At 42.7% G+C, this 22547-nt stretch overlaps 1 protein-coding gene across 8 annotated transcripts in view; it reads left to right on the top strand.

Annotated features, from left to right (window-relative positions):
* Nucleotides 1-22547, top strand: part of USP25 (ubiquitin specific peptidase 25) — a 181669-nt gene that overhangs the window by 12271 nt on the left and 146851 nt on the right. For 7 of the 8 annotated variants that reach the window (XM_059688108.1, XM_059688111.1, XM_059688109.1 and 4 more), the window contains exon 2: nt 20222-20299. The exons of the other annotated variant lie outside the window; for it this stretch is intronic. In XM_059688108.1, coding sequence (XP_059544091.1) covers nt 20222-20299 — 78 coding nt within the window. The remainder of the gene's footprint in view (nt 1-20221; nt 20300-22547) is intronic. 8 annotated transcript variants of the gene reach the window in all.

Consider the following 22547-nt stretch of genomic DNA (forward strand, 5'->3'; position numbering starts at 1 on the left):
TCATCTGACCTTCTATTCTGAATGATAGCTTTGCTGGATAAAGTAATCTTGGTTGCAGGTTCTTGCTATTCATCACTTTGAATATTTCTTGCCACTCTTCTGGCCTGCATGGTTTCTGTTGAGAAATCAGCTGACAGTCGTATGGGTACTCCCTTGTAGGTAACTGACTGTCTTTCTCTTGCTGCTTTTAAGATTCTCTCTTTATCTTTTGCTCTTGGCATTTTAATTATGATGTGTCTTGGTGTGGTCCTCTTTGGATTCCTTTTGTTTGGGGTTCTCTGCGCTTCCTGGACTTGTAAGTCTATTTCTTTCACCAGGTAGGGGAAGTTTTCTGTCATTATTTCTTCAAAAAGGTTTTCAATATCTTGCCCTCTCTCTCCTTCTGGTACCCCTATAATTCTGATGTTGGTACGCTTAAAGTTGTCCCAGAGGTTCCTTACACTATCTTCATATTTTTGGAATCTCTTTTCTTTTTTCTTTTTCGGTTGGGTATTTTTTGTTTCTTTGTATTTCAAATCTTTGACTTGATTCTTGGGATCCTCTTGTCTGCTGTTGGATCTCTGTAAATTATTCTTTATTTCAGTCAGTGTATGCTTAATTTCTAGTTGGTCCTTTTTCATGTCCTCCATGGTCTCACTATACTTATTGAGGGATTCATTAAATTTATCGGCGGTTTCCATAAAATTCTTGAAAAACCTTATAAACGTGGCCTTGAACTCTATATCCAGCCGTTTGCTTTCCTCCATTTCTGCCATTTGTGACCTGTTTCTTTGTCTCCGCATTTTGGCTGCTTCCCTGTGTTGATAGAGTGGCCCTGCGCACCAGGTGTCCTGTAGGGCCCAGTGGCTCAGCCTCCCCAGTTACCTGAGGTGGACACTCTTGGTGCACTCTTGGTGCCTTGGTTGTTGTAGGATCACTGGGAGGAATTGACCTCCAGGTCAATTGGCTGTGAGAATCAGCTGTGTCTGAAGTGGGAGAACTTCTGTGCTGAAGACACCCTTCTGGGGCAAGACTTGCTTCAGTGGGGCTTTGGTGCTCACTGAGTCTGCTCCCTGAGTGTGTCCCTTATGGATCTGAGGAGTTGCAATCTGATGGTCCCCCTCTGACCACTGGGTACTGTGGCTCCTGGATCTAAGGAGGTGCTAATTCAGCCTCTGCCTGAGGCCACACAGCAGGAGCCACGAAGCGGCTCAGCTGTGAAGCAATGCAAGCCGCTGCAGGGCCTTGGGCCTTCTCTTGGAAGTTCCGGGTCTGCCTGGCTCGGCTGCAGTTAGGTACATTCACATGCAAAAGCCTCTGCCGAAGCCTGGGTGGGGCGGGGTCTCAGGGAATCAAAGGGCGGAGGAAGCAGCTATGGCTGATTCTCCGCCCAGCCCTAAGGAGTCGCGGGTCTCAGTGACCCGATAGTTGCTGCAAGCACCTCTGAGGGAAAGCCGCCCTCAAGTTCGCCCGCTGCCCGACAGTCCAGCTTCCCATATGAGTCCTGGGTCCCCAGAGACTTCCTGGAACCGGAGTTCAGAGCAGTCGGGAGCTTGTGATTCAAAACGACAGCCGCGTCCTCGGGTGCCACCCCCTTTCCGCGCCGTGCCGTGCACGCGCGAGCCACCGTACCTCTGTACTCCACCTCCGCAGCTCCTCTGGCTCTCAGCGTGCTTTTCTTTCCTTCTAGTTGTAGAATTTACACTCAGCCAGCCTTCCTGTTTTTCTGGATGATGTCCGCTCTGTCCTTTGTGGTATTTTTCAATTGTTGTGGGAGGCGGCAATTTCCCGGTGCTTATCTATGCTGCCATCTTAGTTTCTCCTCCTTTTTGGATGATTTTAAAATACTGGTGCTTCTCATATATTATCCATTTATATTCTCACAGGATCAACAATAACTATATCTATTTATTATTTCAAGTCTGAAAATGGCTAAATAGCTAAAGATGTTGTTAGAGGTAAAACATTATAGCAGCAAGTATGAATATGCTCATAAAGCAAAATGAAACTGCATAATGTTTCCATCATTTTTTAAAAAACTAACATGATGAAAAGGGTCACTGCTGAAGAATAAAAGCCCTTTTCTGATTTCATGCCTCAAACTAACATTAATTTAATTTCTTTGGTAATCAGTTGCACACACAGTAGAAATCTTTATGATGTATATTTTGTTCACAGGGTAAAAAATACTTTTACATTGTAGTTGGTTTTAAAAGAGCTTCGAGGACTGATTGCGGGTGGGATGAACTGTGGAGTTGAGTGGTTGGTAGGTAGAAAATAGGGCAGAGAAAGATATTTTTTCTTTTTATCCTCTCACAGTTTTTAGTCTATGTGAGAACAAGAAAGAAGTGCAGCCTGTTTTGAACTGGAACAGAAAATATTTAATATTTGCTGGGATTTTGTTGGTGTTGTTCAGCCTGGAAGTGGGTGGAGTGAGGTCTGGTTAGCTGCAGAGCTGAAGGAGTGAGATCCTAAGTCTTCCCATAGGGCCTTAGAGAAAGGTTTGGGGGCAGGGAAAGGTTGAGGAAGAGGATCAAAGAAGCAAGCAGCAGTCCCATGCCTCAGGTTTAAAATTCCCAGTTTTGGGAGGGAAGAAGCAGCTCTTCGCACAGGCCTCCTGGGGTAGTGGACACTCTTTTGTACCTCTTTAGGTTTCACCATACAAATTCTCAGAACTGATTTCCAGGCTTCTTTTCCGGTGGGGCTAGGACTTCAAGTCAGTGATAAGACTGTAGAACTGCCCTAGCTGGTTTGGCTAAGTGGATAGAATGTTGGCCTGTGTACTGAAGGTCCCAGATTCGATTCTGGTCAAGGGCACATGCCGGGGTTGTGGGCTCCATTCCCAGTGGGGGTGTCTGTGTGCAGGAGGCAGTCCGTCAATGATTCTCTCTCATCATTGATGTTTCTATCTCTCTCTCTCCCCCTCTCCCTCCTCTCTGAAATCAATAAAAATATATTAAAAAAAAACCCCAACCAAACAAAAAACAAACAAACCAAGCCATGTAGAACTAACAGAACTGACAATATTTCCTTTCTTGCTGGTGACCTCAGAGGGAAGGCACCAGTGCATCTGAGCATGTGTGGCTGTGGCTGGATAGATGAAGGCAGCATATGAGATGGCTAGGGTCAGTTGTGACATTTCTGTGGTGTTCCCTGGGTAGGGGGCCCAGGCCTCTGGAAATGGGGATCAAAGCAGCCACCTCAGTGCATAGAGTTCTATATGAGGAGGTACGGTCTTAGGACCCTGTGAACATTCGTATTATTTGGTGTTGACATTAGCTTACTCTTGGCCATCTTGGGATTGGCTCAGGCAAACTCTAGCCTCGGGGTCTGCAGTTTTCAGATGGAAGCAGATCCCTTCTATGCATTCTTGGCTATGCAGTGGTATCAGGTACCTTTTACACCCTGGCACTGCCTGGAGAGCAGGTGGAGTCTCTGGTTTAATGTGCAAAAGGGAGGGGCTGACTGCCAGTTCCTCTGTTTCTCCTCTTCCTTCTGTCTTAGGGTCTCAAGGCTGTCTATGGGAGTGAGGGGGGAGGGTTGTGGGAGGGGTGGTAGGCAGGCAGGGGGTGTGGTGGGGAGGTACTGGCAACCTGCTGCCTCCATCTTTCCTTACTGGCCATTTTTTTTTTATCTTCTATAGTCTGTATCTTGCTATTGAGTTGTAGGAATTTATATACTCTGAACATGTTTTTTATTATATACTAGGGCCCCTGTGCACAAATTTCATGCGGCGGGGGGGGGGGGGGTGATTCCTCATACTGGCCTGCGCCCTCTCGCAGTCCGGGAGCCCTCGGGGGATGTCTGACTGCCAGCTTAGGCCCGCTCAGGGGGGCGGGCCTAAGCCGGCAGTCGGGCAGCCTTAGTGCTGCCACAGAGGGGGGAGAGGCTCCTGCCACAACTGCTGCGCTTACCAGCCATGAGCCCAGCTTCTGGCTGAGCAGTGCGCCCCCTGTGGGAGCGCACTGACCACCAAGGGGCAGCTCCTACGTTGAGCGTCTGTCCCCTGGTGGTCACTGCGCATCGTAGTGACCAGTTGTTCTGCCATTGGGCTGAAACCGGCTCTCTGGCATCCCTCAAGGAGTTCCAGATTGCGGGAGGGCACAGGCCAGGCTGTGGGACCCCACCAGTGCACGATCAGGGCTGGGGAGGGACATGGGAGGTTGATCAGCCAGGGAGGGACCGCGGGAGGGCTCCAGGGCTTGTCTGGCCTGTCTCGCTCAGTCCCGATCTGCCAGACCCCAGCAGCAAGCTAACCTACCGGTCGGAGCATCTGCCCTGTGGTGGTCAGTGCACTTTATAGCAACTGGTCGACCAGTTGACTGTCTGCCCCTGATGGTCAGTGCACGTCATAGCAACTGGTCGACCAATTGACTGTCTGCCCTCTGGTGGTCAGTGCACATCATAGTGAACAGTTGAGCAGCCTTAGTGTATCATTAGCATATTATGCTTTGATTGATTGAACGCCCAACTGAACGACTGCACACTTAGCACATTAGGCTTGTATTATATAGGATTTTTTCTCTCAGTATGTAGCTTATTTTTATTTCATTTTCTTGTAAATTTCTGTGAAGTCAAAGTATTTTAACATAGGTAAAGTTCATTATGCCATTTTTTTCATTACAGTGATGTGCTTTAACCTAATATTTTTGAACCTTGTCCACAAACATTTTTTCCTATATTTTTGTCTAAAATGTTTTTTTTTTAAAAAACTTCTACATTTAGGTCTATGATCTATGTGGAGTTTATTTTTGTGTGCTCCAAGGTATAAGAGTCAAGGTTTATGTGAAATTAATGAAACTTGTGGTTGCAGTTCAGTTATACTTCTGTATATGGCAGAACTTAATCATTCTACTGTTGACAAACTAGCTATCTTTTTATATATTTATGGAGCATTGGTTTTTTTTTTTTCTGTGACATTCATATTTGTTTCTCTTTTTTGGGGGGTGGGGTGGCTTTGTCCCTTTTTTTATTTGAAGGAGTTCTTTATAATTTTATAACACTTTTTTTCCACTTACATCTTTTCTAAATCTTTTTCCATTTTTAGAATATCTTTTTACTCCCTTTATTGTGTCCTTTTATAAATAAAAGTTCATTTCAATTTAGTCTCATATGTAATGTTCCCTTTATTCTTTTATCCCCCTCAAGTGTTTCTCTAGTTTTACCTTCAGTGTTTAAGTCTCATTTTACTTGTACTTGAGTTTTGCATATTGCTTGAGTATGTGGTCAAATTCGGTTTCCCCTTTGAAGAACCAGCAACTCTGTTGAAAAGTTTCTCTTCCCTGTTAGTACTTCTGATGACTATATGAATTGGGACTTTTTAAAGGAAAATAAGTCTGAGTGACTTTTTATTATAGTTTATTAAACTTACATAAATGTAAACTAAGTATAAATTTATTATGTTCTATTGTATAGCTCTTATGCACTAAACCCAAAAACCAACTAATAACTTAGATGTAACCCAAACTATAAAATTAGTATCATTTATAGTAACAAGGTTAACTTAACTTGACAATGGTTGTGTTTTATAGAAGCTAACTTGGCACTTGCAACTTCAACCAGTGTAATTCATATATGTGTATCAGGATATTCTTGTAATATGTTACTAACATCTGGGAGTAGATTTTATTGCTGCTGTCATGTACATTACATCTGTGACCGTGGTGCTCAGTTAATAGCTAGTGTCTTAAGAGTGGTGTTCTCAGCCTTCTTGTTGTAATGTCTTCATAGATGTACCTTCAAATTTGACCATAGCTTAAAACATTTTTTTCTGTAATTCAATGAAATGTAATTATTGCAGTGCCTCTCAAATAGAATGTTGAACAGAATAGATTGTGTGATTTGTATAGAGTGGGGTACATTTGCTGTGAAAAAGAAGTAACTATTGTAGCTTACTTTTAAGTTAATGCCAAGTAAATTTTATTTATTAGAACTTGTAACTACTTTACCTTGTGAAGATATCTTAATGTCCGGGGCAATCAGGAGGGTGAAACACTGCTGTGCAGTGTGATAACTGCTTTTGCAGACACCATGAGACTGGAGTAATAACTGTTATAGTTATTGCTACCTCCCTTAGGATTGTTGAACGTCATAGTGAAGGTTTAAAACCTTTCAAGTGTGCTGCCAAAATATTTAGCATTTGAATACATGTTACAAACACAGAGACATTGAGGATTTGGGAATAAGAAGACAGCAGAAAGTAGGCCTGGGTATTGGGCAAGATTTCTTTGAGCTTGTCAGGTTTTGCTGTGTTGAACTTTCAGTACATACATTTAAACTGTTCACATTTGGGTGATACAGCATGGTAAAATTTGACTGCTGATACCGTATGCTATGTTTCTACTTCTTAACTTGGAATTTCCAAGGCTTAGTCTTTTGATTTTCCGCTATTTGCGATCTCTATCTTTGAAAGATCACGTATTTTCTCAGTTATGTGTATTCATTACTACCAAGTTTGTATATTTAAAGTAAATTTACACCCTCATATAAATTCTCAGTTCAGGTTTTTAATTACCTGTTTCTGCTTAAATATCCAGTCATCTTTCATTGTCATACTCATACATTTGTTTATTCCTTCTTTATTTTAAGCAGATTGAGAAATAACTAATACACAAAAAGCTTATAGTTTGGTCGTGTTGGGAGCCAGAGATGTATATATATTAGAAGTTAGGTGTAATGTTTTTAGGCTGTACTGGTATGACCAATTAGAAGATCTAAGAATAGGAAAGACCTCATATTGCAGAGAGTAATGGTTGAAATGAACTGGTATTGAAGACTAATAGCCAGATTGACGGTACCATCCTAGACAAGGAAGTCCATGGACAAGGACAAACCATTTTGGTGCCTTCTGTTATGTGGCTAGATGTGGTATAATAAAAAATAAATATTTAGTCTTTTGTATGCTAATGAGATAACTCCTGGTTGGGGGACTAGGTAGGTTCATGTTGGGGGCTGTACCTCACAAAACCAACCACTGTGATTAAAGGTGAGGCTTTCAGTCCACTTCCTAGTCCAGGGAGGAGAGAGGAACTGGAGATTGAGTCCAGTCACCAGTGGCCAATAATTTGATCAATCATGCCTATGTAATGAAATCTCTGGTGCCTTAACATATTTCTAATAAGTTCTCAGTTTAGCATACATAGTTAATTTTTTCCTTCCTACTTGTTTTTGAGACAGTTTTCTTAAAAAATATTAACCTTTGGAGAGAAACCAAGATGGCGGCATAGGTAAACACTGGAGATTGCTGCCTCGCACAACCACTTCAAAAATACAACTAAAAGACGGAACGGACATCACCCAGAACCACAGAAAGGCTGTCTGAGTGGAAATTCTACAACTAGAAGGAAAGAGAAAAGCATACCGAGACTCAGAGGAGGCGCAGTGCGCAAGTAAAATACTAAGGTGCAGAGATGCCTGAGGAGCGGGCTGGCGGCTGAGGGCGAGGTTGTCGTTTTCAATCGGGAGGGAGTCTCAGGCTCTGAGCTCCAGTTCCGGGCGAGTCTCTGGGGACCGAGACTCATGTGGGACAAGCGGGACTGTCTGGCAGCAGTCGGAACTCAGGGGCAGCTTTCTCTCCTAGGGGCTTGCAGTGATTGCCGTGACACTGAGAAGAGGGCCTCTGAGAGCAGCCATAACTGGTAGCCCCACCCTGTTGATCCCATGGGACCTGCCCCGCCCAAGCCCTGCAGGGAGGCTTTTGCTGGATAGCCTCAGGCAAAGGCTAGATTAGCACCTCCCTAGAGATCCAGGAGCCAGGAAGCCCAGAGGTCAGAGTGGGACCATCCAGTTTGCAGCTCCGTGGAAACATAAAGGACACACTCAGGGGGCAGACTCAGTGAACACCAAAGCCCCATTGAAGCAAGTCTTGCCCCAGAGGGGTGTCTCCAGCACAGAAGTTCTCCCACTGCAGACACAGCTGATTCTCACAGACGATTGGCCTGGAGGCCAATTGCTCCCAGTGATACCTACAACAATCAAGGCTTAACTACAACAAGACTGTGCACAAAGACCACAAGGGGGTGCACCAAGAGTGTCATCTTCAGGTAATTGGGGAGGCTGAGCCACTGGGCCCTATAGGACACCTAGCACAGAAATTCACTGTATCAACACAGGGAAGCATAAAAAATGCAGAGACAAAGAAAAAGGACACAAATGACAGAAATGGAGGAAAGCAAACTACTGGATATAGAGTTCAAAACCACACTTTTAAGGTTTTTCAAGAATTTTCTAGAAACTGCCGATAAACTTAATGAGATCTACAAGAAATCTAATGAGACCCTTGATGTTGTGATAAAGAACCAACTAGAAATTAAGCATACACTGACTGAAATAGAGAATATTATACAGGCTCCCAACAGCAGACTAGAGGATTGCAAGAATCAAGTCAACGATTTGAAATATGAAGAAGCGAAAAACACCCAACCAGAAAAGCAAAATGAAAAAAGAATCCAAAAATACGAAGATAGTGTAAAGAGCCTCTGGGACAGCTTCAAGCACACCAACATCCGAATTATAGGGTTGCCAGAAGAAGAGAGAGAGCAAGATATTGAAAACCTATTTGAAGAAATAATGACAGAAAACTTCCCCTACCTGGTGAAAGAAACAGACTTACAAGTCCAGGAAGCACAGAGAACCCCAAACAAAAGGAATCCAAAGAGGACCACACCAAGACACATCATCATTAAAATGCCAAGAGCAAAAGACAAAGAGAGAATCTTAAAAGCAGCAAGAGAAAAACAGTCAGTTACCTACAAGGGAGTACCTATACGAATGTCAGCTGATTTCTCAACAGAAACTTTGCAGGCCAGAAGGGAGTGGCAAGAAATATTCAAAGTGATGAATACCAAGAACCTACAACCAAGATTACTTTATCCAGCAAAGCTATCATTCAAAATTGAAGGCCAGATAAAGAGCTTCACAGATAAGAAAAAACTAAAGGAATTCACCACCACCAAACCAGTATTATATGAAATGCTGAAAGGTATCCTTTAAGAAGAGGAAGAAGAAGAAAAAGGTAAAGATACAAATTTTGAACAACAAATATACATCTATCAACAAGTGAATCTGAAAATCAAGTGAGTAATCTGATGAACAGAATGAACTGGTGATTATAATAGAATCAGGGGCATAGAAAGGGAGTGAACTGACTATTCTTGGGGGAAAGGGGTGTGGGGGATGCAGGAAGAGACTGGACAAAAATGGTGCACCTATGGATGAGGACAGTGGGTGGGGAGTGAGGGAGGAGGGTGGGGTGGGAACTTGGGAGCAGGGGAGTTATGTGGGGAAAAAAGAGGAACAAATGTAATAATCTGAGCAATAAAGATTCAATATAAAAAATTAACGTTTGTTATTAATATATTGCTAGGATATAAAAATTGCATTTAAAGAAGTTGAACCAATAAGGGTCCAGTTAGGAATCAAACCACAGAATAATTTGAACAGGGAAAGTTTGATACAAAGAAATATTGACTAGCAACAGATGACTTGCTAGGAATGAAGGAAGGTTAAGATTGAAGTCCACTGGATGTGAGCGGTGCAGTGCTAGAGGCTGGGACACTTCTGCAAATTGCTCTTTAATGGGTCCTGGAAGAAAGTGGTATAGAGCATATGCTTTATTAAACCTACATTATATAGGTGAATGGAGGAGTTTCTAGTAGTCAGTAGGGTGTATTATGTGTGTATACTTAGAATAACCGAAAACTGTATTGGTTTTCAGGAATTGTTTGTGATACATATAGACTCTAGGAATTATATAGTATTCGGTTTGAAAGTTCTACTTAGAGCATGTTTATTTTGCTTTTTAAGGGATTTTCAATGACTTTCAAGTTAAATATGAAAATTTAAGGAAACTAAAGATGCATAAGTAATTAAATGAGAAATATATTAGGAATCAGTCCGATTATTAGCATGAAAACAAATTAAGTACATATTTAAACTGAGAGATCATAGTTTAAGGATATGATTTGATTCACAAAAGTTTTGTTTAACTACATCTTTTCCAGAATATAGCACTCTAAGCAAAGAAAAACAAAAAAGACTCTTGGACACAGATAACAGTATGGTGATTTCTAGAGGGAAAGGAGGGTGGAGGGAGGTAGGAGAGGGTAAAGGGGGATAAATGGTGATGGAAGGAGACTTGACTTGGGGTGGTGAACACACAATACAATATATAGATGATGTATTATAGAATTGTATACCTGAATCCTATGTAATTTTAATAACCAATGTCACTCCAGTAACTTCAATAAAAAATAGTCAAATACACTGTAATTTAAAAAACACACTGTTCCAAAAGATTTTGCAAATTGTGTTTTTGAAACTCAAAAAGCATGTTCCCATAGAAACCATTTTTCATGTTGTTGAGCTCTTATTTGGCCTGGAAATGCGTTTAATTCTGTATGAATATAACTTATAGTGCTATGTAACAATATTTTTGGGAAAAACACATTTAGAGTTTCTACTTCTGATGCATTTCTTTTATCTGCTAATTAATAGGGATGGGGGATTCCATTGGCATGGCCGTGATGCAGATGTTAGATTGGTTGAAGGGTTGGGTGAAAAATAGGGATATGAATTCTGAGGTGAGGAAGAGTGGAAACAAACATTTGTTGAGGACCAACTATATTCATTGCTCTTTGCTACTAATTCCCCATAAAGTATCTCATCCCTTTATTTTTTAATTACATGAAAGCTTAAGATTGTTACTCTAGGGTTCTATAAAAAGGAAAAGATTTTTTAAAATCAGAATTTCTGACATTTCTAAGCTTAAATGTAAATAGTGAAGATATAAAAAAGCATGCCTTCAGATTTATACACACACAGAGGTATGCAATTAACTTAGCGCTAAAATGCTGTTAACCCAAAATGATTAAGATAAGCCTTGAGCCTGTGGCAGTGGAAAATACAAGATACCCCAATCATTCATGGGATTACTACATAGATTATTTGTAATTGGGAATTTCAACAATACTATATATATTGTTTGCTTAACTTGAAGCAGGATTGACAGGAGCAGAACTATGAAATGAAGCCTATGAAATTCTAGGTAGAATGTAGGAGAGGATGGAAAGGTTGCTTATTAGTAAATGGGCCTGATTTATGTATGCTTGTTATTCCCATCTCCAATAATTAGCTAGTACTTCTTTCCTGTGGGTAAGATCAGGCCTTGTGACCTGACTTACTCCGGTTCACCTCTGCAGACTCTGCTATGTTCAGTTTTCAATCAATATTCATTGAGTGCTGTCCCATGCTAGACACTGTACCAGTTACCAGGAATGCATTAGTGAGTGAAATGGAGTCATTGTATATTATTATAATCTGTGGTGCCAGGAGAGCCTCTCACCTTAAGAGAAGGCAGCTGAATATACCAAAAAACCTTTGAATTAGAAAGCAGAATTATTTTTTTAGACCCTGAATGACAGAGGGAAGAGGAAGACAAGTTTACACTACAGATAACTGTGGCATCCTTTAAGCCACACGGATTGTGCTTTAGGAAAACTCAGAGGGGTCAGAGTATTACATAAGAAGGAAAATGAAAGGTTTTGTTGTCCCCTTTAAATTACAGATTTTTAAAAACAGCATATTTGGGAAATAAAAGTTTTGGTTTTTTGTGGTTTGGGTTTTGTTTATTGTTTGTTTGTTCTTTGCTTGTATAGCTGGTTGTCTAATAAGCTTCAGGCTTACAAAGAGCTACAAGGGGTCATATGTACTTGAAATGATCTGTCAGTGAAGTTCAGGGATTTCTTGTTACTGTAAGAGATAATATGAACTAGGGCAGTTTAGTGTTATCAGGTAGATGAGAAGGTATTCACGAAAATAGATGTGTGTGTGGTTACATACCTTAACGGCAGTAGTATCATTAATTTTTTCATTGATGGGTAATGTTGAAATATTTATCACTTAGTGCCCAGCAGTGCTTTAATGCATGTGATTCTGAAGTTTCAGAATGCCTTCATATTTTCTGAAATTGTTTCCCCTTCTCCCCATCTTTTATTAGAAATTTTGAAAGCTCTCTTAGAGGTCATTGTAAGAGTTGCCTTTTTCTCTCCTAAAGATGGAAACCTTTGACTATCTTTTCCTCTGCACTAAACCAAGTTTTATTTATATTTGGAAATTCAATTAGAGGAACCAGTGACTGATTTATGAGTCATTTACCCCTAAATCAGAAAGCTTTCCTGCCCGTTAGTCAGTGGTGCATCACTTTTTTATACCATTATCTAAACACTAAAGGCCCAGTGCACGAAATTCTTGGGGGGGGGGGGGGGCGTGTCCCTCAGCCCAGCCGGCGCCCTCTTGCAGTCCAGTTCCCCTCAGGTAGGGTCCCTAGGCCTGGCTGGTGATCAGGGCCTATCAGGGCGCCCCCCCCCCCCCCACCCCGCTACTGGCAGCTGACCCTGCCCCCGCCACTTCCACTGCTTGCCATCTGTATGGTGCTGCTCCCTCCTCCCCTGCCACCGGTCGCCTCCCTCTGTGGGCGACAGGTGTGGGGTGTGATTGCTTGGCTGGCCTGGGCCTTCCTCTGCCAGGCACTCACTGGCTGGTGGTCTGGGAGCGATTGCGGAGCCTCCCCATAGATCGCCCTGCTGGCTGGTGGCCTGGGCCTCCCTCTTTGGGGCGGTCGATCATGGAGCCGCCCCCCCGCCCCCATTGATCACCCTGCAGAGGGTGACTTGGGCCTCCCTCTGCAGTGTGATTGTGGGGCAATGGTGGGCACCCCCGACCAATCACATTGCACCCGCCTTTGCTGGCCTGGTGCCAGTGCGTGTCATAGCATGGTTGTCTGGAAGGTCGTCTGGACAGTTGTTCTGCTGTTCAGTCGATTTGCATATTACGCTTTTATTATTATAGATTTTACATTAACAGAGTAGTGGAATTTGGGGCTGAGGTTTCTTTTTACTGAATCTTTAGTCTCCAAAATCAGATATAGAGAAGAGCAAATATGGAAAGAACGTGGGCTGTGGAATTTGAAAAAACCTTATTCCTGACTCTGTACTTACTAATCTCTTGACGGCTCTGTTAGCTATAAAATGAGAGTAACTTCCTAGAGGGTGTGTATGTGTGCATATATTAAATGAGATTATATATTGGAAGCACTTAAAACAGTGCCTGGTATACAGAAAGAGCATAATAAGTGCTTGTTCTTTTTTTTCTTTGGCCTAAACCAGTGATCTTTTTTTGCATCCTAGAAAAGTTATACCAGTGTTTAATATGTTGTAGTCTTTACTGAAACAAATCTGAAACAGACCCAATATTAGGTAGGGTTAACTTGGAAGGGATAGAATTTCTGTGAAACCCTCTTATCCTTAATTCATATTAAAACTACTAATGCCTCTTTTTACCTGGTAGTACAGAGTACTATATTTTGCACATAGTAGACACTTAAGGATGTAATCAAGCAGTAAAAATAACATTAAGGAGGGAATCTGAAGGCCTGTATGTAATCTTGGCTTCTTTGCTTATTGATTTTTATGTAAGCCACCGACTCTCTTTGAACATTGTGGCTTGCCCTTCTTGGTCTAGCAATGTGAGTAGGTTGCATCCACCTTAGAGTAGATAATAAAGTCATACAAGGAAGACCTCGGAGCTCAGAAAGGGAGCTCTAGAAGTGGAAGTGGTTGGATCTACCTTGGATCCAAATTGCTAGTCAAGGAGGAGAAACTATATGCAGGACATTTTTAGTTGAGGATCAGGTGTATCGGAGACCAGAAGTTTGGTAAATAATAAAGGTGCAAACCTTGAAAGAAATACCAGGTTCTTAATCAAAACAGAAATAGCAGCAACAAAAACATATAATTGCAGGAAATTAAGGTGCAGGTTTTCAAAGACAGAAGCACAGATGGAAGATGCCAGTAACAACAAGGAAAACTTTACAAATGAGGTGGCTTCTATACCATAAATTTAGAATTCTCCTCATAGCTCACCTCTTTTCATCTGTTTCCCAGATCTTGCTAACTTAGCTAAGAAAATTCTTTCACCTTTTCTCTTTCCCACTTAGCCTTCTTCTCTACCCAGTGTTTTTCTCTTCATTGTTTCATTTTCAGTCAAAATGCATGAGATCAAGAACTATGCTAGAGCTATACCTGGACTGTTTTTTGTTTTTTTTAGGATATTTACCTGGCTTTTTTGTGAAAGATGAACAAAATAACAAACCATAACATTTTGAAGATGTTGCTTTTCTTATAAAATACTCAGTATTCTTATTGCACTTTGTGTCACCACAACAGCCACTACAAAAGTTAGTGTCATACCAAAACATTATTTTCATGCTCACAGATTTGCAGATTGGTTGGATGGCTCTTCTGCATGTGTACCTTATTCTTCTGGGGTAACTGGGCTACTCAGGTCATGTTCTTCTGAGGAAGTTGCAAAAGTTCAAGAGGGCAAGCTCAACCCTGCATGCACATTTTACGCTTGCTCTCATGCTGTCTGCTAATATGTCATTGGTCAAAGCATGCCACATGGCAAGCCCAAGCAAGAAAATACAGCCTGTCTCTAGTGTATGGAAGTGGAAAATGGCAGAGGGTGTGGTGGATACAGAGATGGGAGAAGTCTTGCAAGTCTAGTTTGGGCATTGTAATATTTTCTGGGCTTTATATTTGTGTTTATGTTTTACCTTGAAGTCATCAATGTGTATATATACTATTTTGAATTTCATCACTTAAGCTTGATGTGATTTTGCAATATACAGTTGTTTGCTTAACTCAGACTGTACTTCTAGGTCCATCTATATCAAAATCACAGTCTCTGGGGGTAGGGCCTGGGAATCTTCATTATTCACAAACTTATCAGGTCTTTCTTATGCACATTGAAGTTTAGACTTTCTTCCTTAGTGGACATTTGCACTGTTTCTGTTGTTCCAGCGTAATATGTAATAGCCAGCAACTTTGTACAGGTGACTAATTTTGGGGGTGGTTATTCAATAGTCTTTCCCTGATCCATGATTGGTTAATTTGCAGTTGAGGAAAGTAATATTTGGAGTAAAGAATGGAGTTTGGAGTGCTGGTGATGGTGAGATTACAAACAAGGCTATAAAATCTTTTAAGTATTTTATGCTTATTAAAATAAAACATTGAGTTAGGTAAGGAGAATTTCTGTAATATTGTTATACAGTTTTTAATTGTAATGTTGGGCTGTGGAATTGCTATTAGGGGTAATTTTTAAAATGAGAGTGGGAAAGTTGATAGGTTTAAGGAGAATTTATTTTTCTAATATTTTAGCTTTATTAATCTGGCATTTCGATTCTTCAACAATTTTGATTCTTCATGGCATTTGATAAAACCTTGTTTATGTACTTTATTGTGTATGTATTGTTGGATATTCTTGGTTATTTTAGCTCTTTAGGAGTTTTATAGCAATGAAAATTGATGGCTTGGCAGATACTGTATATACTGGTATAGCATATATAGTATACATTCTTTTCTTTTTCCTTATAAACAGAACCCTTTTCCCTTATAAACAGAACCCTATTTATTTTATTTTGCCTAGCTGAAAAGTATATTCCCCAACCTCCTTTACAACTATGATTTGGCTATGTGACTATTTTGCTTAATGAGAAATGAGAGTTCAAGTGGAAGTTATTTGAATAAATAGGGTTTGTTAAAGAAGGCAGAATCATTTCACAGATACCTTTTGTCCTTTGCTCTTTTCTTCATATTACCTAAAACTTGGACAGAATGCTGGAAGAGGAGACATGGAGTAACCGACATTTGATGACTGTCTCATATAAGAATGTTTAGTGGGAAGACAGGAGGAGCTTAGATCTTTGACATCCCATGAGATATACTTTTCAGATCTAGACTGCTCTCCTCCAGTCTTACCTAGATTAGGAAAAAGAGACATTTCAGTGTGTTGAAGCAATTATTTAGATGGGACTCTGTTACATGTAGCCAAATATAATTCCGAACTTATACTTGTGGTTTCCGTAAAACATATTTAGACTAGGTTATCTGAAACTTAACTTTAAAATTGCTTTTATTTTTTTCATTTAATTTAGACATTTTTTAGGACTCTTCATCTGAATGTATAAACAAGTACATTATGCATATTTAAATTATCAAGCATGTTTTGAAATGCGCATTTTCCAATACTGATGTCAACAAATCTACATGCAGAGTATTATAAAACTTACTTTGAAGTAATTTTAAATATAAAGTTGCAAGATGAGTATGAAGAACTTTCATCACTTATTTTTGAACCATTTGAGAGTAAGTTGCATGCTCCTTTACCACTTAAACATTTCAGGATCCGTTTCCTAAGAAAAAATATATTTTTGAGGCAGTTATCAAATTCAGGAATTTAATATTAATACAATATTGTTACTAAGCAGTCCATACTCCTATTTCTCCGGTTGTCCCAATAACATGCTGTAGAATTTAGTATGAGAAGCAATCTGGTCTCACTTTATGTTTGGTGGTCATGCCTTTTCAGTCCTCCTTTAATCTAGAACTGCATCCTTTGTCTTTCTGATGTGTAGACAGTGTGAAGATAAATGTTTCTCAGTTTGGATTTGTCTGATGTTTCCTCAAGATTAGATTCAATTTGTTTATTTTGTGGCAGGAATAGCACAGGTGGTATTGTCTTCTTGGTGTATCATATTATATATCAGGAGGCACACAATGTCATTTACCCTACTAGGGGTAATATTAACTTTGATCACTTGATTCAGGTGATTTCTGTTAGGTTTCTTCTTTATAGTTACTTTATCACTTTAGAGTTCCTAGGAAGAGAGCTTAAAACTATGCTACTGTCCTGTTTCTTATTAAACTTTCACCCATAGTTTTAGCATGCATTGATGATCTTGACTGAATTATTACTGAGATGAATGTAAAACATTTTCAAGAAAGATTTTATCAGATCCTTTTATTCATGATACAGTCTTGGAAACTTCTTTTAAGAAACTTCTTTTAAAAATGTAGGGAGGAACATAGCTCTTAATTAGGGTAGTTCAGGGAAGGATTTGATAGTGGGATCCTATCCATCTCCCTCCTTTTCTCTCCAATCTATACTAATAAAAGGGAGACCTTCCAGACAAAGCCATGGTGGTGGGGCCGAGGCAGAGGCCGTTAGGGGCGATAAGGCTGGCAGGGGAGGGCAGTTGGTGAGCAGGCCAGCGGGGGGGGGGGCTGTTGGTGGCAAGCAGGCCAGCAGGGGGGGCAGCTGGGGGCAAGCAGGTCAGCGGGGAGGGGGCAGTTGGGGGTGAGCAGGCTGGAGGGGGGTGCTGTTAGGGACGAGCAGGCCGGGGGGGGGCAATTGGGGGCAAGCAGGCGGCTGGGTGGGGGCAGTTGGGGGCAAGCTGGCCAGCTGGGAAGGGGGCTGTTGGGGGCGAGCAGGCTGGAAGGGGTGGGCAGTTGGGGGTGAGCAGGCTGGCAGGGAGGAGCAGTTGGGGGCCAGCAGGTCAGCAAGGGGGGGCAGTTGGGGTGAGCAGGCCAGCTGGGGGGAAGTTGGGGGCGAGCAGGCCAGCAGTTTGGAGCAGTTTGGGGCAATCAGGCCAGCAAGAGGGGGCAGTTGGGGGTGAGCAGGCCAGCGGAGGGCGGCAGTTGGGGATGAGCAGGCCGGCAGGGGGCGGCAGTTGGGGGTGAGCAGGCCGGCGGGGGGGGGGGGCAGTTGAGGGTGAGCAGGGGGCAGGCAGGGGACAGTTGGGCGAGCAGGCTGACAGAGGGGCTGTTGGGGGTGAGCATGGCGGCAGGGGGGCTGCTGGGGGTGATCTGCCTAGAAGGTGGGGCAGTTGGTGGCAATCAGGCTGAAAGGCAGAATGGTTAGGGACGATCACGCAGGCAGGCAGGTGAGTGGTTAGGAGCCAGTGGTCCCAGATTGTGAGAGGGATGTCCAACTGCCGGTTTTGCTCTAATCCCTGTGGGATCGGGCCTAAACTGGCAGTCGGACATCCCCTGAGGGGTCCCAGATTGGAGAGGATGCAGGACCGGCTGAGGGACAAACCCCCACCCCCCCGTGCATGAATTTCGTGCACCAGGCCACTAGTCCTATCTAATAAAAGAGAAACATGGTAATTAGCCATACATCCGCTACCCTTCCCATTGGCTAATCAGGGCGATATGCAAATTAATTGCCAGCCAAGATGGCGGCCGGCAGCCAGGCAGCTTGAAGCGAACATGAGGCTTGCTTGCTTCAGTGACAGAGGACTCCAACATTCCCCGCCTGCCGCTGCCGGCCTCTGAGCTTGCAGTTTGAAACATTGTTACAAATATAGAATCTAAACAAACTCCAAAAACCTGCTTTCAGCCAGCCGGGATCTCAGAGCTGGAGTTGAAACAGTGTTTTGATTATAGAACCCAAACAAACCAGATACCTGCTTTCAGCAGCGGAGGCTTTAGAGCTGGAGCCAAGCCTCAGAGCAAAAGCTGGCCCAGAATTAAAAAAGAAAAAAGAAAAAAAGGAGCGGCTGGGAGCTTTAGTCACCCGCCAGCCTGAAAACAGCCCTCAGCCCCTCACCCAGACTGGCCAGGCACCCCAGTGGGAACCCCCACCCTGAAGGGTGTGTGACCAGCTGCAAACAGCCATCATCCCCTCATCCAGGCTGGCAAGGCACCCCAGTGGGGACCCCCACCCTGATCCAGGACACCCTTCAGGGCAAACCAGCCGACCCCCACCCATGCACCAGGCCTCTATCCTATATAGTAAAGGGGTAATATGCCTCCTGGCACCGGGATCAGCGTGACACGGGGCAGCGCCCAAACCCCCTGATCACCCTGCGGCTCTGTGTGTGACGGGGGCGGGGCCACAACCTTCCTATCCGCCTTGCTCTGTTCGTGACAGGGGAAGGCTCCCCAACCCCCTGATCGCCCTGCGGCTCTGTGTGTGACAGGGTGCGGTGCCCCAACCCCCCCCCCCCCCCCCCACGGGCCCTGCTCTGTGTGTGATGGGGTAGAGCCATAACCTCCCCATCGGCCCTGCCCTGAGTGTGACAGTGGCGGTGCCCCAACCCCCTGATCGGCCCTGCTCCGTGGGTGATAGATGGCGGCGCCCCCAACCCCCCCCCCCACAGGCCCTGTTCTGTGTGTGACGGGGTAGAGCCATAACCTCCCCATCCGCCCTGCCCTGAGTGTGACAGGGTGCGGTGCCCCAACCCCCTGATCTGCCCTGCTCTGTGACGGGGGTGGTGCCCCAACTCCCCTATCGGCCCTACTCTGTGAGTGACAGGGGGGAGCTCTCAACCCCCTGATCGGCCCTGCTCTGTGCGTGACAGGGGGGAGCTCCCCAACCCCCTGATGGGCCCTGCTCTGTGTGTGACAGGGGGGAGCGCCCCAACCCCCTGATCAACCCTGCTCTGTGTGTGACACGGTATGGAGCCCCAACCCCCGTGATGGGCCCTGCTCTGTGAGTGACAGGGGGCGGTGCCCCAACCTCCCCATCCACCCTGCCTTGAGTGTGACAGGGGGCAGCGCCCCAACTCCCCAATCAGCCCTGCTCTGAGCCCGACCAGGGGCTGCACCTAGGGATTGGGCCTGCCCTCTGCTACCTGGGAGCAGGCCTAAGCCAGCAGGTCGTTATCTCCCGAGGGGTCCCAGACTGCGAGAGGGCACAGGCCCGGCTGAGGGATGCCCCCTCCCCCCGAGTGCACAAATTTTTGTGCACTGGGCCTCTAGTAGAGTATAATTACTGTATAGACCAATAGCATATGAACAGGTCTGAAGCAAAAGATGAATTCTATATTTAGGATCTTTTATGACAGATTGGAGAATGAGGTGATTCTCTTTTTTCCTCAAATAGCTCTTAGGATTCCCATGATGTAGTATACCTACGTAGTACATGGCCTACCAAAGCATGTCTTTTTCAGACATTCCAGGTGCCTGGATGTTGGCTGACCCAAGAGGCAGGGAGGAATTCCTAGAACTGCCTGACTTCAGTCAGTAGGGCCATTACCTCCTTGAAGTAGCCCAATGGATACACTTTCCTTAGTTTTCCTGGGTTTATCCACCATGCAGATCACTCCTTTTCATTTTGGGAGACATGAATGAGGTGGTGAAGATTAGCTAGAAACTTAATTCAGGAGCTCTTATTCTTTGGGAGTAATGTAAAAATTCCCTTTTGGTGGAATCATGAGAATGGAGTAAGGTTCTCCACATAGCATGGTCCATTCTTCCTAAAAGAGTGAAATTTGTTCAGTCTCAAGTTCGTTTTTATTCTAGTTTAATTTGCATTTTCCATCAGACTCCCCCCTCCCCACAAAGTCATTCATATTTTCATATTTCAAAGTGTAATAATTTTGTTTCTCCCCCTCCTTTAGCATCAGCAGACGTTTTTGAATCAGCTGAGAGAAATCACTGGGATTAATGACACCCAGATACTACAGCAAGCCTTGAAGGTATGACCTCTGTTTTATGACATAGTTCACGTTAACCCCTTGAATCTTATTGCCTACCGTGTTTGAAAGTGGAATTTTTTTGTTATACCATGTGGTAGTAGTAGAAATATAAGAAAGAACTTTTATAAAATAAGAGACTTAACATACTATAGTTTTGAGCATGTTAGCTTCAGCAGCCTAATGTTCCAAGATATTGTGGAGTGACAGATAACGCTCCGTAAGAAACACTTTCATGGCAAAATGGAGGGGTGTGATGAATCCAGATGCAGATGGCTGATTTACTCAAGAGCCACGTGTTAGAGTTTAAATGGGGTGGAGAGTGGGTTGGGTTAGAAGAAGAGGAGGAGAGAGGAGTAGAAAATTAATAGAGGATCAAAAGCTTACTTTTTTTTTTTCCTTCCAAGGAAAAATATAATTTGGCTAACATTCAACTGATTGTACCTTATGAATATTCAACATCAAACCTGTTTAGTACATTCAACAAATAAAGTGCATCATTTTGGTTGTATCTTATGAAGTAGCCTCCTTTCTATATGAGGCACTAGATGAGTCATATCACATGGATACGTGCATTGAAAAGATGAAGTGTCCTGGCGTGAGTGCCTCAGTGGTTGAGCATCAACCCATGAACAGGAGGTGACTGGTTTGATTCCATATCAGGGCACATGTCTGAGTTGTGGGCTCGATATCCAGTATGGGGCTAGCAGGAGGCAGCCAAATGATGTTGCTCTCTCTAAAATCAATAAAAACATATTAAAAGAAAAAAGATCAAGGGAAGGAAAGATGTTTAAGAATTTAAATTTACAGTGCTTGTGCCACTCTAGGCCTTCATACAACTTCAATCCTTTGGAACTTGCTACGAGGCAAAATTATGTAATTTTTTATTCTGAGCCCCAGATTCTTCATTTGTTTCTAGCAATAATTTATCATTTAGATGAGTGTAATCATAATCATCATAATGATAGTGATCATAGCACTTGTTAGGCACTTACAGCACTAGCTGCTATTCTCAATACTTCATGTGGATAACATCCTCCTCCTAGCTCTATGAGGTAGGTATTATTTTCACCTCTTTTTAAAAGATTAGGAGACAGAGGTTAACGTGACTTGCTTAAGACCCCACAGCTAGTATGTGGAGGAGCTTAGAATAGAAACCAAGAAGCCTGGTTCCGGGGGGCCACACTGAACTTCTGCTTTTACTAGAAGCTTTGCTTCAGCTTTTTCCCCATTAGAAAAATGATGAAACAGTACTGTTTAGACTGAGCCTCAATGCATGGGTTATGAAGCCAATGTATGAATTTGGACAGGAAGCAAAAGTGTTGTACTCTGTTTTTATAATTATGACATTTGTATGATTGCCACTTTTTTCTTTATTCTGATAACCTGACCAAATCACCTCATATGTATTTTCAGACAGTGTCTTTTCCATTCTGTACCACTGAGTGGGAGTATACACCATTATATTGTCAAGGCAAATCTAGGAAATTTCTTTTTTAACTTGGGAAATATGTAGGATATGTTTAATTAAATAATAATAAAGAATTAAATTCTTGTCCGCATTTTCTTTGAGGTAAGTTGTGTAACTTTATTTGCTTTTGTTTTTGTTTTAAACTTTTGATTCTGGTACCAGTAGTTGGCCTGGGGGTTGGGGGAGACATTGTGCTTGAACCTTAACTGTTGCCCAATATAAATTTGTAAGATGTTTAATAATATCTTGACTCTCGCAGTCATAGACTGGCAGGTAGTTTACTGTTGGGAGCCACAATGTTATTGATTGATTTCAGGACTTTTATTTTATTTTGAATATCTATCTTTAGCTCTCCAAAGTTAGTAACCTTTAGGTTGTGTAAATCCTGGTTGCAGTTTGTTATTGCATAAGATAGTGTATGAAATGCACTTAGCACACTTCTTGGCACATAGTAAGTGCTCAATAAATATTAGCCATTATTATTGCAAATTATTTTACAATTAGTTTATTTATTGAACTATAAAATATGTTACAGCCGTATTTTGGATGAATCATTCATTTAAGAGTCTTATAATAATTGTGACAGAGTTTAAAGCAGTGGTGCTTTTCAAATTGCACCGTGACCTTTTCTCTCCTCACTAGCTACTAGAATTGCAGTGAGTGCGTTGAGGACTTCATTCTTCCATAGCTCAGGCCTCAGGTCTTGGAATCATCCTGATCTTTTTCTTTCTGTCATCCTCTCCCCCTCCCCCCGTATTTAATATGATAGCAAATGATGTT

The sequence above is a fragment of the Myotis daubentonii genome, chromosome 3, assembly GCF_963259705.1.
Source record: "Myotis daubentonii chromosome 3, mMyoDau2.1, whole genome shotgun sequence".
Lineage (NCBI taxonomy): Eukaryota > Metazoa > Chordata > Mammalia > Chiroptera > Vespertilionidae > Myotis > Myotis daubentonii.